This window comes from Strix aluco, chromosome 4 (assembly GCF_031877795.1).
Source record: "Strix aluco isolate bStrAlu1 chromosome 4, bStrAlu1.hap1, whole genome shotgun sequence".
Classification (NCBI taxonomy): domain Eukaryota; kingdom Metazoa; phylum Chordata; class Aves; order Strigiformes; family Strigidae; genus Strix; species Strix aluco.
This window is the reverse complement of record NC_133934.1, coordinates 49,610,929-49,626,368: the sequence shown is the minus strand read 5'-3', so window position 1 is coordinate 49,626,368 and position 15,440 is coordinate 49,610,929. Positions and strand designations below refer to the sequence as shown.

Sequence of the window (15,440 nt, the reverse complement as noted above, 5' to 3'; positions counted from 1 at the left end):
TAATTTCAAGGAGTGAAGTACTTGTAATCAAGTGTTTGATAACATTATGCTGTTTAGTGAATTGATTTTGGTCCATGCATACTGTGTTGGTATTGACTGTTAAGCATACTTTATGAAAACTCTAAATTGCTTTAATGTTAAAGAATTTTCCTTGCCTGCAGGTTAAGGTATTGCACAATCAGCTTGTTCTGTTCCACAATGCCATTGCGGCATACTTTGCTGGGAATCAGAAGCAGCTTGAACAGACACTTAAACAGTTCCACATCAAATTGAAAACTCCTGGAGCAGATGCCCCATCCTGGCTTGAAGAACAGTAATTGGATCAGAGAAGAGGACCCAATGCTAACCTAAAAAATCTTTAAATCTGATAATTAAGGGTTGGGGTTGAAGGACTGTTGTAGTGATTCTTGCACAGACAGCTTTAATTTTTTTTCCCCCCTTTTATAATACTGTAAAACTGAATTTGGTGGGAAAGTGAGTGACTGTAAGGTAACCAAACATAATTTCTGTCATTTCAAATATAGAGCACTCCTTTTATATGTAAAGATCGGTGGTTATTTCTGAAACTGGGATGGGGGGGAGGAAGGGAGGGAGGGAGAGGGAAACAAAACTATTATAGACTTGCACTGACAAATGATGTTTTTGATTTCTGGTCGTTTTGGTGGCTAGTCAAAATATTTCCAAATGGAGGTTTACATGATTTGTACCGACATCTGGTATTTTATAGACAAATACAGAAAACATCTTTAGTAATTTTCATATGGCTTTTAAAAAGGAGAGAGTGAAAAGAATATTTTGCAGATTAATAATATTAGGCCTATGTGTGATATCTGCATATAAGGCAACAATAACAGATGACTCATTGGCTAGTGGAATTGCAGTAAATGCCTTTTAAAAAGATGTATCTTTCCATCATAGGTTAAAAAAAAAAAAAAGAAAAACACTAAAGCAAGAATCACTGTCAGTCTGAGGCTTCTAAGCACACATTTTTGCTTTGCACCAGGTGGCTTCCAGAGTGAGGCCAACCATGCAATGTACTAATTTTGTTTAAAATTTTACTTTCTCTATGAAATAAATACCGTACTAGCCTTAAATCACAGGTATGTGCCTTTTTATAAGATAATATTTTCCACCAGTGTACATAATGCAAAAACCCTTTCACAGAATGGCTTGTCAATTCCCAACAAGGGGAAGGAGACTGTGTAAATGCTGTTTCATTGTACACTTAGAGCAAGTTAAAGCTTTAGTTAACCTTTATGGACAGGTATGATTTTGAGAGAGGAAATTGGGCCAGTACAGTTTTTCTATTTAATTGAAAAGCATACTTTGGTAATGGGATTAACATGGAGGATACTTTTTTAATTTCTCCATCAACTGTGTAGTCCTTAAATGTAAAATTCTATGTCAATTTTATTATAGACATTTTAAATTCAGTATATTGGAGTCCTCATTTGCACATGTTATGTTGCTTTGTGTTCTGTTAAGTATAATGAAATATTTCAGATATGTTATTTACAACGGTGTGGATTGTATGATTTATGTACTGTATGTTCAGATGCCTTTCAGCTGACATTCTTAAAGTTTTCAGTGCTTAACACAACTGTAATGTAACTGTAAATCAAACTTTTTAATCATTCCTTATTAAATTCTTGTCCTGACAGAGCCTTCTTTATGTTTTTGTTCTGTCAGAATCTCTTGTAATAGTTCATTTATGTTTCCCAGAATGTATATCCTATGTGAATTTTGTATTCATATTAAAGGTGTTTGCAGTCAACTTTCCTTGACTTGTGGTGGTTAAGAGTAGAACTCGGCTTCTGCAGTGAAAGCTGAATCCTGTTTTTCTGAGTTGTCACCTCTGCCCAAGAATTTCTGGTAAAGCTGTACAGGGTAGTAACACTGATGCTATTTTATTTCAGCATGATTTAATAGTGTGCAAATTCAGCTTAAATATAAACTCATAGTGAAACAAATCTTTCAGTATATGTAATTCTTGCCTTAAACTTTTAAAGGAAATTTCATTACATTTACAACTCCTGTAAAGCCATTGACTATCGCTGTCTCTGAATTTTGGCATGCATATGGTATGATGGTGCAAGAAAGAAGCTGGCTGTAGAACTGTACAGTTGAGCTAGGCCATGCAGGTAGCAGCATTATAGCAGGGACGAAGAATGCAAACCTACTGACTACAACTGAAATATCAGCTTTCAGAACACCGTAGGAAAAGGATACGTACGGAACATATGCTCTTGCTTCCTGTCTCAGATTCACGTGTCTCCTGCTGAGGATAGTCCCTGCCCAGAAGGAACTGATCTGTCAGAGTGGGTAAGAGTGAACTTGAATCTGAAATTGCCTTATGCAGGAATGACCCATGTGGCATTGTGTAACCCTCAAACTTTTGCAATGGCTTCAAACTGCTAGTCTCTTCACCTGGAAGAAAAGGTTGGACAATAGATATTACTCACTAAAATCTGTCTGTGTATTGTTTAATACCAGGGGGAAGGAAGAATGACTTCCATTGTGCTCACTGAAGCACAATTCTGATTGTTAGCCTCATCGAGGAGGGTTCTGTGTTCAGCTGATCGATAGGATATTAAACTGATTGCCTTTTGTAGTACTTTAACTTTCTTTCTCTGCCCCCATTCAAATATATGTGCTTATGAAGTAATTGAAGCTCATATCTTATATTCAAAGCTACCTCTTTAGATGTAACCAGATTTAGAAACTTTTGCTTCTGGAGATCATACGAGGCAGACACTTCTGAAGTTTTTAATGGGAAGCAATTACAGTTGTCAGGCTTTATAAAGCTGTATAAATATCTTGAAGTTGTAATGCTGGCATTTATCTAGGCAGACAGTTGTCAGGACGGATTTTTTTGTTTGTTTGTTTGAAGAGGGGGCCATACCGGCCTAGTAGAGTCTTGTCTGAAAGATTTCATCTCTGTTACAAGTTATTACATTAGTGCTTCTAGTGTTGCACGAGGTTTCTCAGGAAGAATAATTTAAAGCAGTTAATAGAATTTCAGATAAGCTGTTGTAGATGCACTACCAAAGTGTGAGAGACCCAAGGAGCTGTTTTGTTTCTTGGTGATCATACTGTAAGTTATCTGCACTCCTAGCTTGTTTGAAACTTGTAGCTCCTGTTACTCTCTTTGTATGAGTTCTACAAACAGCTTTTTGCTCTAAAAAATGCTTTTTGGCATACTTAATGCTTTGTCAAGCCCTTGCAAAGAACCTTTCTGGTTATAAAATGTATCTATAGATATATTTGGAGAGGTCTATGCGAGTACAGTAACACACCAGTATCATTAAAGTAACAGCTTGATCTTCTGTCAACTGGTTTTCCCAGCAACCTTATCTGTGTTCTGTTTCTGCTTGAGAAAATGATCAAAGTAATATAAAAGGAAAGCTAAATGTTCCCCTCAACTCTGTTTTGAACTGAAGGGGGGGCATGTTCAGTTTGTATTCTCTGCTTATCTGCTCTTGTTCCTTGTTGTGGTGTTACAAGAATAATAAGGTATTATAATTATTTAGCATTCCTCATCTGCAATTATCTTTAGGGGGTTTTTTTCAGTCTGGTTATCTTTTCCATGCTGCATGCTTGATGTGGGGGTTGTACTAGTCACAGATATTTCTAATTAGTCATTAATACTTTCATATTTCGTGATTGCCCCCACCCCAAACTTATCCAACTACTGACAGCTAAATTGTGTCAAATTGAAAGGGGTTTTTTTTTGATGAGAAGATTTACAGAGGAGTTGACTGTTGCTTGGTTTGTATTTTTCTCTGTTCATGCTACTTGGCCTTGTTAGTAGCTCTTCAACATATTTGTGTTCTTTCAGGTTGTTTTGGTGTTAATCTAGTGATGCATAGAAAGCACAGTTGTATGTCTTTGACAGCAGCCTTGTTCACCCCAGTGCACCTATTTTCACCAAGGTCCTTTCTCTTCATTTCTGTCAGTCTTATGTGGAAACCAAGTGGCCAGGTAGATGGGCTGTGTTTATACATTTTGTCGTCGTGGCAATAGTTTGAAGTGAATTAAGCAAGTACCTTACCCTGCAGAGAAGCAGTGTATGAACCTGGCGGGGCAATGGCCTTGGACATAAAAGCTCAATCTATGGTTTGCAAATCTTTTGTTCCTACAGCAGAGAATGCTGACACAAAAGCATTACTTTTTACACTTCAGCTTCCTTTCTTAAAATATTTAAGAAGGGGGCAGGAGCAGCAAAAATTCTATGCTGTCCACTGTTGGTTGTGTATTTCTGTTAAGTACTTATGTTAACAAAATGTATGTTCAACTTTTTATAATCACTGTAGGTGGAAAAAACTTTTTCAGAGCAAATACACTGTCTCATGTCTTTATGACAACCCATTTTAAAGATAATAGCTATTGGAAGAATGGAAATTTTTGATATTCCAGGAGAAGCAGAAAAAGAGATTAAGAGGTTTTTTTGAGAGTTCCCTTGCAGCATCATTTGGTAGAACTTAGATGGGTACCAGTGTGGCTGCATGATAACATTTCTTAATTAAGTGCAGAAATCAGATATAGAACAGAGTACACCTGAAACAATTTTTTTTATTTGGGTTTGTCCTGTTATTACTGTTTATGCCAGCATAAATCCATTGGTTCAGTCAGGATCAGTTCAGCTATCAGCAATGTGTTCCTAGTAAATGGTACTTTACAAATGGTATGTCCCACTGTGCTAATTAAAAAAATAATTATACACCTTGCTGCCTTTTAAAGAATATTGAAAGCTGTAAATTCAAGCACTTAAATAATGCTAAAAACTAGTGTTGCCTGTTCAGTCGTGAACTTAGATATGTGTATGCATCATGCTAGTTTTATGTGATAGTGGTAATTAATTGCAGGGTTTTGTTTTGAGAGGTTAACTACCACAGTGCTTAATTTTGAAACCAAATAGAACTTGGTTTTAATGTGAATGGAGTGTCACAATTAACTTTCTCTCCTGCCTTTGTCCAAACACTGTAGAAATGAGGGCTTGTAATGCAGATGATGACAACTTTTGTTCAGGTGGTATAAATTGCTTTGTTCCCATTAGATCTGTTCAGTCATTAAATTTGTGTTCAGCCTAAAGCGTGAGAAGCTTTGTGCTCTAAAGCAAAGCAGGGTTTACAAGGGACATTTTTTTCCTCTCATTAAAAAAAGGTAATGCCTTAAAAGAAGATGATCTTGAAAACTGTCTTGAGCATTTCATTAACTAGAAATCTTGAAATATTAACAGTAGGATTTGTTTTCATTGTATAGCAACCCATCTAAATGCTATCTGTTCTAGGGAGGTGCATTTGTTGCTTATTATAGGTGGGGCTGCTCGATCTACCTATTATTAAAGTTGCTTAATACTTCCTACTGTAAAGACCTGTTTTCAGTTGTTTGTAACTCGTATTAATTTTAGCCATGTGGGCAAAATCTTTGCCTGCTGAGTGTTCACATTTTTAGGGGAAAAAATATCAGCTAAAAACTTAATTTGCTAACACTGTGTTTTGGAAAAGTTCTGGGGGAAAAACCTACAGAGTGAGGAAAAATTAAAGAGTTTAATTTCACATCCAGACTGACTCCCAGGTCCTCTGCTGCCCTGTTCAGTTTTTGGGTTGATTTTTTTTTTTAATACAATGCCATTATGCAAGTCTCTTGTTTGGCTTGCTCTTTCCATCTTCTCTAGTGAACCTTTGCGCTCATGACTGCCAGCAATGAAAACAAGTCTCTTTGGTTCCAACACAAGCAGCTACAGTCCAAGCGGCAATGGGCTTCCTCACTGACGACCTCAGGGGTGACCCGACACTCTCGAGGAATGTCCATGCTGGCTCAAAGCTGAGGGTGTCCTCCGCAGCTGCCGCTCACCCTGCCAAGTGGAGACGTGTGGCGTGATAGGAATTGCCATTTACTGCAACTGAACTGTTTGCACTCGGTGAATTTTGAGCTTAAATGACCAGATTCTGACATCACATTCCTTAAATTTTCCTTTTGTTCTTTTTTTTTTTTTTTTTAAAATCCAGTGACTCAAACAGGCTGTCTTGCCAGACCAGTAGGTTCATAAACGTCTCTGGCTGCAGAACTGTGAACCGGGGTGGTGATACCTCAGCAACCACGGGCCTGGGCTCCTTGGCTGGGGCCAGAGGAGGCCACCTGGCCTCCCGCTCTCCCTCTGGTTCCTGCCTCGCGACCCCCAGGCAGAGGCAGCAGTGCGGGTTAGGCACTCCACACGGAGATGAGACACGTTTTTGTCTTCCCGCCCCTGCCTTCCCACCCCTGACTGTGCCAAGGTGTTATTTTCTCTCTTGTGCCCAGCTCAGAAGCTTTGGTGGCTGATTGTGCAAGGCCAGAGGAGCGGTTTTTTCTTTTCCCCCTCCCTCCTTTCTCAGGAAAGGAAGCTTTTCTGATTCTGCCTCAGAATTGACCTCCTGTAAAAAGTCGTGTTGGGGCGTGTGGGCTGTGTTTATTCCTTACAGCCGTGACTATTTATTTACTTGAGTGAAGTTCTTTGCCTTTACTCCGTGTGGGGGAACAGTTTTATTTTTGAACTGTGATTCAATCTCTTGCAAAATATTTTAGAACAGTGTATTTATTTGCTGTATCATCTGTGGATGGTACTTTGGCTTTCAGGTGTCCCTAAGTCCTGTGAGCTGCCTTGTGAGACGTAACCCAGGGCTGTAATCACAAATTTGTCTGAAGTTCTCTCACGCTCACCACTTCAGAGACTTGACCGCCTTCCTGCTCCCACCGGGCTTGCGGGAAGGGGATGGGGAAGGGGGGCTGGGGGCGAAAGACTCTAGCTGGAGAAGGGAGGCTGTCCCTTCGAAGCGGGAGCACGGCTCCTGGCACTGCGGTCCTGTTTCTATAGGAGTAGTTGCTGTGATTTCGGCGACAGCATGTGGTAAATGAGATATAGATATATATATATATTTATATACCACTCAGCTCGCTTGGACCACGACTCCCCGAGGAGGCCGCTGCACGACTCCGCACGCCGCTGAGGCAGCACCCAGCGCTCCCGCACAGGCGTTTCGGTAGCACCGGCCGGGTACGGAAGGGGCCGGGGAGCCGCTGTCCCGCGGCCAGGCTGAGGCGGGGCGGGCGGAGGCCGGGCGGAGGCCGGGGCGCTCCCGGGGGCCGCCGCTGTCACCTGCCGCGGCCCCGCCCGTGCCGCGCCTGCGCGCTGCCCCGCCCCCGCCCGCTCCGCCGGCGCGGCCGCGGCGCGATGGGAGGAGGCGGCGGCGGTGGCGGCACCGGGCCCTGCTGCGCGCGGCGCCGCGTGCTCCCGCGGGCGCGGAGGTGAGCGGTGGCGGGAGGGGCGCGGCGAGGCGCCGAGGGGGGGCTCCGGGCGGAGGCTCCGCGCTGCCGGGTGGGGGGGAATGTGGGGGGCGCGCAGGGGTCTCGCCGCCGCCTGTGTGTGTCCTTCTCCGCCTTCCCGAGACGGCGGAGGGGACAGCGCTCCCGGGAAAAGGGGGTCCCCTCCCCGCGGGACCCCGGGGTCTGCGGCTCCCCCGCCGCTTCCTTCACCTCTCCGGCCGTCCCCTGTCACCGTGCGGGAGCCGCCGCTGCTCCACCGCTCCCCTGGCGCGGTGGGCGTGTGCGGTGGAGTGGGGGCTGCCGCGGGGACCGCCGGCTCTCTCCGCCGGGCCCGCTGCCGTCGGGGCGAGCCGGTCCCGTGTCCCCGTGTTCCCCGTGTCCCCTGTGTCGCCCGTTCCCCACTCCGGGGGTCGGGCAGCAGAGCGACGAGCGCGAGGGCGCCCCCTGCGGGCGGGGCGGGGCGCCTCAGGGCCGCCCGGGATCCGGCGGGAGCCCGAGGCGAGAGGGTCGCGTTTGTCACCCCCGCGCGCTTTCCCCCCTCCCCACCGCTCGAAAAGCCCTCGGCGCTCCCCCGTGGCCAGCGGCCTCGGTTGGAGGGAGTTACCGAGTCAGGGTCTCTCTCCGGGCCCCGGGGGTGGTCCCGGCGGCGGGGCCCTCGCGGCAGGCGCCTCAGTCAAGCACCCGCTCCAGGCCGAAAAGAAGACGGTAAGGCTGAGGGCTGGTGCCGGTCCCTGTCCCTGCAGCGGGGTGAACGCAGCGGCTGGGGGCCCGGATAAAAACCAGCTGGAATCGAGCCCCCTGACAAAGCCAGTAAGGTCCCTGCCTGCTATGGGGGCCCTCTGTCCGCTGCCTCTCGCTCGTGTGGTGAACCCGCGTGGGGTTCCCTTCGGGCAGGGAGGTCGTGCCCTACGAGGGCTTCTGTTGGGTGCATTAAGTGGTTAAGCGCTAAGCCGCTGCGATAGCACGAGCTGCGTCTTCTTTGTATGTAACCCACACGTTTTGGCAAGATCGGTGGATAGTTATAGGAGGCCGTGTTTGCAGTTTCTTTATCTGCAGTTAGCAACTGGTTGTGCTCCGTTTACCTTTTCGTACGGCAGTTGTCGAGACCCAGACACCCAAATGCTGTGGTTGGGCTTTGGTGTCAAAATCGGCGTTGTTCTCATGAGAATTTGGAGGACGCCTGACACAGAAACGTGGGCAGTAGAGAATACAAGGCTTGAGTTAAAGGGACTAATATCTTGCAGTATGAATTATGAAATGCCCTTCAGCGCATCGTGCATTTGACCTGTTAATTTGTGTATGCAAATGTAAGGTACGTCCGTCTCGGTGGCAACAGCCTTTTTTGCAAGAAACAAATTACTTTAGAAGGTTGGTCTTCTTACCTGGGGAGAAAGTTGTCCCCACCCTCTAACTTTGAAATACATTTCCAAGTTAGATTAGGTTGGCTAAAACAATGAATGAGACAAAGAAATAAAATATTTCTTTTATGCCAAATATGGACACAGTTTAAAACGTGCAGTAAAGACGTTACTTTAGAGCTCTTGCAGTTGGGCTGTTTTGGATAACAAACATGCAATAATGAGGTGTAATTGAGACATCTTAAATGTTTGTTCTTGGGTCCCTTTCTCTTTTTTTCCCTTTAATCCTTTGAAAAGTGCAGAGAGGCTCCTTAGGAGTTAAAATTTTGCTTGGGTTTTATTATGCATCCCAGTCCCGGCATGTCTAGGTAATCTGTAGTTCACAGTTGGAAGGGCTGCGTTGTTCCCCACCTCCTCTCGCTGTACTTCCTGCTCGGAGGCACCTGCTGATACCAAGCAGCGGCCCGGAGCCTGTTCCGCCTGCCAGCTTCTCTCCTCTCCCACCCACAGTAATGGCGGGGGTGCTGGGAACATCTTCGAGCTGGTCCTCCGAGAGGCAGCAGGAGAAGGGAATTTTGACCAGTCTCCTGGCATCTGGTAACTCGAGACCGCTGTCCTCTTACAGGCAGGTGACCTCTGTCACCTGCATTGTGCTTATCTGTCAGAAGACAAAGCTGAATGCCAGCCTTTATGCTGTGTCTTTCCTTTCATGCCTGCCTTCCAAATGCTGATTCTTCCTCTGGTTTCTGGGTGACGGTTACCTCATCTAAAGCAGTACAGGGCTCGTTGGCTTGAAAACAGTTTTTCCTGTTCTATCTATCTATCTTTACATCTAGGTTGGGATGTTTTCTTCCCCTTGTGTTCTCCACTCCTTTCACTAGGAGTGTCCCTTGTCTAACTCAGAAGAGCTCGGGTCTGAGATCAGTCGTTTTCCACTCTTGTGTGTTAGCGCTGGGACTCTGATGATTCATTGCCTACAACTTTGTTTCATTAGGATTTGATCCCATTTTTCTTAAAGCATCTAGATTTATTGGAAGTTTCACAATGAGGTTCTTGCATATTGCCCAGAGGCATGGTCGGTCAGTCTGTCTGTCTCTCTTTTCTTCCTTTTTCTTTTTTCTTGAATCTGTGGGAACCCAAGTTAGAAAATAATAACTGTTGAAGACTGACTGCTTTGTGATGGTGGAAGACTAGCTAATGCATTTTTCATTTTTAAATAAGTGGTAGGGAGGAAAAGATTTTTTCCTACTGGAGTATTTCTTTAAATTAATGCAACACTTAATTACTTTGAGTGGTTAATCTCTTTCCACCACCTTGCACCTGCTTTTTTATGCCTCTTTGCTTCTATGATCATGAACTTGGGAGGAGAGGCATGAACGTACAGAGCTCTGTAATAGCAACTGGATATTAATGCTGACTTAAATTTGAAACCCTCTATCCTCATCCACTACTTTTGTAGCTCTTCCCCTTTTTACCCCGCCATTAAAATATTTTCTATCATTCCTATGACTTAAACCTCATACAGGTTTTTATATATGTTTTCTATTCTTGTGAATACCTTGATAATGTAGGGTATAAGGTTAGAAAATCTGAAGCAGGAAAGAGGAGTTCGTTGCTACCTATGCAAGCTTTTGACAAGAAAAGGTACAGCAGATCATTTTGTGTCGTTTTCCGTAGACTTCAGTGAAGCTGTGAGTGGCTGAGTCCTTGCAGATCAAGAGAGAATTTGCCCTAAGGCTTGTTTCTGTGACTTGAGTCTGTTTGTTCGTGTACACTCTAATGATGGATCTCTGGCAAAAATAGCAAAGGTTTTTCATCACCATTATACAATGTCAAACTGATCTGAGTTGCTATTAGCTCAATGTGAACCGTGCTGAAGAGGCATACGACTAAATCAGTGCCAAATTTCTGATCTGATATTGTTCTTGTGCCAGTGCATTACTTCAGCTTTTTCTGTTGAGCTTTCCTGCGACTGATTTTTGCTCAGAGGCTGTCTTTATTCATTTGTATTTGGTGGTATCTTTGATTGTTTTTTGCAAATTCCCCATTTTTTTTTTTTTTTTGAGATAACTTACAAATTTCCATAAAACCATGGGGTTCTTCATTGGTCTGTAATTGAAACACCTTAATTTGTTTTCTCTGAGACTTATGAAGTAGATCTGTTTTAATAGATTCGGCTTGTCAAAGTTGTGCTTTTTGCAGAAGTCGTGCTCTTACTTGAAGGTTTACCGTCAATAACAGCATCTTCATTTAGTAGGTGACAGTATAAGAAAAATTGCTCAAAACTGTTGTGATTCTTGTTAAGGTGCTTCATGAGGTAATATAGGTGTAAAAGCTTTCCTAAATGTTTAAAGCTTTGCATATGTGCAGCGCTTAGGATGTGTAGGTTACTGTTCCTTTCAGCTCCTCTGTCCTGTCTCTCCGCTTATTGAACTGGCTATGTTAACCTAGATACTGAAGTAAATTATAAGGGGCAGCTTAGTCAAACTGTGGTCTTTCTTCCCTTAGTGCATTTTGTGAGGTAGCGTAACCAGACCAGTAATGGTAAAATACAAATATGTGTATGAGTTTATGCTCAGTGAACAGAGAGAGTTTAGGGACTGTGCACAGTTTTTCCCTTATTGACAACTGCGTGAAAAATACGAAGGCAAAAAAGCAGTACATTAGGTTAGATTGTTAAATCATTGACATAGTGTTCGTTACTTTAATGCAGCTTGGATTAAAGCCATGAATTAAAAGGATTCAAACAGGGTCTGTTTGATCCAGTTAATTCCGTATCATAGTTAGTACTTGTATTTTCTAAGTGTGTGTAATCATCTTTGAAAAAAAAAATCTAAAATTAGGAGTGGAATAATATTTGTTTGTTTTAGTAATTTGAGATAAATATATTCTCTTACAAAATTGCACTGAACTGAGATTAATAGGTGGGTTCGGTATTTTTATTTTCATATACATTCTTGAAATCGAGGTACCCAAAGCTATTTGAGATCCTGGTGTGGATAAATGTTATACAATTGCCGTGGGAAGGACTTTTGATTCACTAAATTTCCCTTCTGGATTAAACACTTCATAGCTGTTATACCTTAATTTTAGCGTCTTTTCAGGGCGAGGGACAATATCCAGTCTCTCTGATCTGAGTCTCCCTATTGTCCTTTGTTGTAGGTTGCGAAGATGGTACAGTCCCCTCTTGTGTTGCTGCTGCTGGCAGACTAGAGTTTGAGAGAGCGTGATACCGGTTGCTGTTGCACTCACTGTTCAATGGTTCAAACCAATCCAAGGAAGTAACACTCTCCTCTTCGGAGAGGCCATAAAATGCATGTTATGAATTGTCTCTCCTTGGTCAATGATAAAGAAAATGGGGCTATTCCAGTCGCGACGGGATTAATGAACGAGGATACGACCACAGCATCTCAACTTTCTCAGCCTGCAGTACCACCGCCCCCTCCGCCATGTCCCCTCACAGGGGCACCCCCAGCCCCACCGCTCCCCCTGGGGATGCCGCCCCCGCCCCCACCCCCTCCTCCACTGCCTGGGCCAAACATACCTCTGCCTCCACAGCTGATAAATGGGCATGACAACCATGGCAAAAAAAAACGAATGCGGAGCTTTTTCTGGAAAACTATCCCTGAAGAACAAGTCCGCGGTAAAAACAATATTTGGACGATTGCTGCAAGACCGCAGTATCAGATTGATACAAAGACAATCGAGGAGCTTTTTGGGCAGCAGGAAGAAACCAAGCCCCAGGACCCCCGAAGTCGATCTTTAAAGTCTTCATTTAAAGAGACTAAAGAGGAGGTAAGAATTGAAATAAAACCTCTCTTTTACATAATGCTGTAGGAGTTGGTGTGAGTTCTGACTCACCTTTGTCTCTTTGTCTATCATGTTTCATCCTTATAGCAAATTTGTCTTGATTTGAAGGAGAGGGGAATGATGGAGAGGATAAACTCTTTGTTCTTAGTGGCATACATTTGTTTTTCAAAGAACTAACAGTGTTTTATTATTTTAACTTGGTAAGTGCTGTGATTTGATCATCTGTTAAAATCAAATAAGTGGAGGGAGCCGAAGGCATCTGTATTTACTCATGTTGGATAGCCCTTGAGTTTTCAGTGTGAAACATAGGTGTATTGTAACTTTTATCTTTAGCTCTTCTGCTATGTCTGTTGTGCAGACAAAATATTCTGCATGCAAACAGGCACCAGGCAGGAGGGAGGAGAATCCCCTTGCAGGGGTTAATGCTGTATATACCCTTGATGCCCTAGAGACTTCAGGAAGGGAAGTACCAGTATGACAGTGGGGAAATAGAACATACTATAGTGATTAAGGAAATTTGTTATTTAGTTGAGATAATTTTAAAGTTTCAACTTTCACAAATGTTGCTTTCCTGCTAATGAAAACTTTATCTACCCTGCTTTTTCTGGACACTAAAATAACCTTCCAAGAAGGTCTGAAGATTGTTACTGATTTCTTTCTGGTGGTGAGAAGGTATATACGGAGCACTTTCAGGTTCAAACACTCTCTGGTGAACTGATAAGTAGCTTTTCTAGTTCTTAAATCCCGATTTATAGACAGCCTCTTTGTGAAGCCTGAATTGAATTGTCTCAAGTGATCTTTCTATGAAGTAATTGGAGGGTGGAAATGCAGATCTAATCACCTGTGTGTGTCTACATACATGTTGGCTTGTAAACAAAATACAGAGAGCAGGGAGTTAAGAGATGTAACAATGTGTCAGTTTTTAGTGAGAAAATAGGGACTTGAAGTTGGTGGTATCTTGCAGGGTTGGGGAGATGTCAAAACAACATCATCAGGGACAAGGTGAGAAACCAGGGTACCGATAGTGTGCATGTTGTACAGAGAGTAAAATAAGGGGTTTAAAACAGGCACGTGTGTTGCAGACTCTGAAACCCTGACATCGGGAAGGAGTAATTGGGGCCTTCATCAGAGGTAGTCATTAACCTCTGCGCTGTTTTCAGGCTATGCTCATCTTCAAATCAGGATTGCAGTGAGTGGACTTCCTGTACTGCATACAGATGTACACAACTCTGGCCCTGCGTGTTTCATTAGAAGCTCCCTCCTTCAGGACTGTCACGTGGTGAAAATCTAGCTATAGTAAAAATGATGATAAGTTTAATAAATGGAATGTGGCCCATAGCGTACAGTAGCTGGGGCAGAGATAACCCCAGCGTGCTCCAGAACTCCTGTTTTCATGTACAGCTTGAAACTCAGGGCATCCTGGGGAGGTTAAGAGCAGTGTTAGAGATTAAAAGTAGAGGCCTGCAAAACAAGGGTTTCTCCAAGAAACAGTGCTCTGGAAACAAAAAATTGCCTTGCTACAAGTTAATGTTTTTGATCATCCATCTGGAGCTGATACGGTGGTCCGATGCACCTCCACAGCTTGATGTGGGTCCACCCTGGTTCAGGGCTCCCACGGTGCCTTTGCACATGGCAGGTGGCGAGGCAGCAGTACTTGCCTCTGAGTTATGTATGCTCCTTGAGTGACAAAACGTTCAACTCTGTTGCTAAGCTTTGTCAAGCATGCCGCAGCAGTGTGTCAGACAGCGATGAGCAATTTCTTGTGTGTTAATGGACTTTGCAGTACTAGCTGCTTAGCAAAGGAGGGAAGGAGATAATCATGAAGAGCTGTGTTATTGGAAGCGTGGAAGTGCAGATACTCAACAGCTCACATGCCTAACGTTACTACAGGCATCATTCAACAAGAGTATGGAGGTTTGAGGCACAGGCAATGTTTGTGATTTCCGTCATCAGTGCTGTCAGCTGCTGCTCACTTCTTTTAATGTATGATGGTTATTCTGTAGTAAAACCTACAGACGTTCAAAGGAGTTGGGGGGCAGGTGGAGGTGTACAGCATCCATGTGACCTTGTGGGGAGCGTGTTAGCATGGGGCTGAGGAAGCTGTAGTTCTGTTCCTGGCTGTGTCACTGGCCTGGCAGGGGCAGGTGGACAAGACTTTTTGTGTTTCAGTACCTCTATTCCTTTTGTGTAAAGCAGAATTGATTTTAGAAAGTGCTTTATGGTCTAGCTGTGAAAAATGTTCTTTGTAGTTTAAATAGTGGAATTAGTCTAGTCGGTGTAGTATGTCAACAACAAATTTTCAAGATAACTTCAAGTGCATAAATTCAAGTATCACTTTGATCCAAATCCAAAAAACCCTAGCACGTGTCCAAAGCCCTGTACAAAAGCACGGGGCTGGAGAGTCTGCTCTTTTGGCTCAGCGGGGTTCCTCTCGGTGCAGTGGCATAGCTTCAGTGGAAGTGGTGAAGAGTGCCTCCTCAGCCAGTGTTGAGGGCACTGCTCCAGATGCTGTGGTGGAGATGGGGGTTCCATACCTTCTCCAAAGATCGCTGTTGATTATGAATAATCATGAGCAGTTTTGGAAGAAACATTCTTACTATTGTAAGTAGGAGCTTACAATATTGAACGTCCTTTTAATTCCTCACTTGCCAGTTATTTGTACAGGGAGTTTAGATGCCCAACTCAGGTTATTGCATCCCAATTCTGGAGGCTTAGCACTAAACATCATCATAACAGAAGTCCCTTTTGAGATCTGAGTCAAACTCCTGAAGCAAATACTTTTCTTTCTGTAAACAATCCCTCACCAAACCCTTAGGAGATTAATTAACATGTTTTGTTGACTAAAGGCTTAATTTACCCTATGGTTTCATGTAATTTGAACCTCTGAAAAATAGGGGGAGTAGAGTTAAGTTTGCACACCAATTTACTTTCCCCATCTTTTAGTGGTGTCACAGCGTGGCACAACAT

General features: G+C 43.6%; 2 protein-coding genes across 12 annotated transcripts in view; both read left to right on the top strand.

The window, feature by feature from the left end:
• ARFIP1 (ARF interacting protein 1) overlaps nucleotides 1-1,774 on the top strand; it is a 43,722-nt gene extending 41,948 nt beyond the window's left edge. For all 11 annotated transcript variants that reach the window (XM_074823013.1, XM_074823012.1, XM_074823018.1 and 8 more), the window contains one exon: nucleotides 162-1,774. In XM_074823013.1, the coding sequence (XP_074679114.1) occupies nucleotides 162-317 (156 nt within the window). In that variant the 3' untranslated portion in view covers nucleotides 318-1,774. The remainder of the gene's footprint in view (nucleotides 1-161) is intronic.
• A 5,449-nt stretch (nucleotides 1,775-7,223) lies between these two features.
• FHDC1 (FH2 domain containing 1) overlaps nucleotides 7,224-15,440 on the top strand; it is a 38,252-nt gene continuing 30,035 nt past the window's right edge. The window contains exons 1-2 of the mRNA XM_074823004.1: nucleotides 7,224-7,287; nucleotides 11,826-12,458. Of these exons, the coding sequence (XP_074679105.1) occupies nucleotides 11,976-12,458 (483 nt within the window). The 5' untranslated portion in view covers nucleotides 7,224-7,287; nucleotides 11,826-11,975. The remainder of the gene's footprint in view (nucleotides 7,288-11,825; nucleotides 12,459-15,440) is intronic.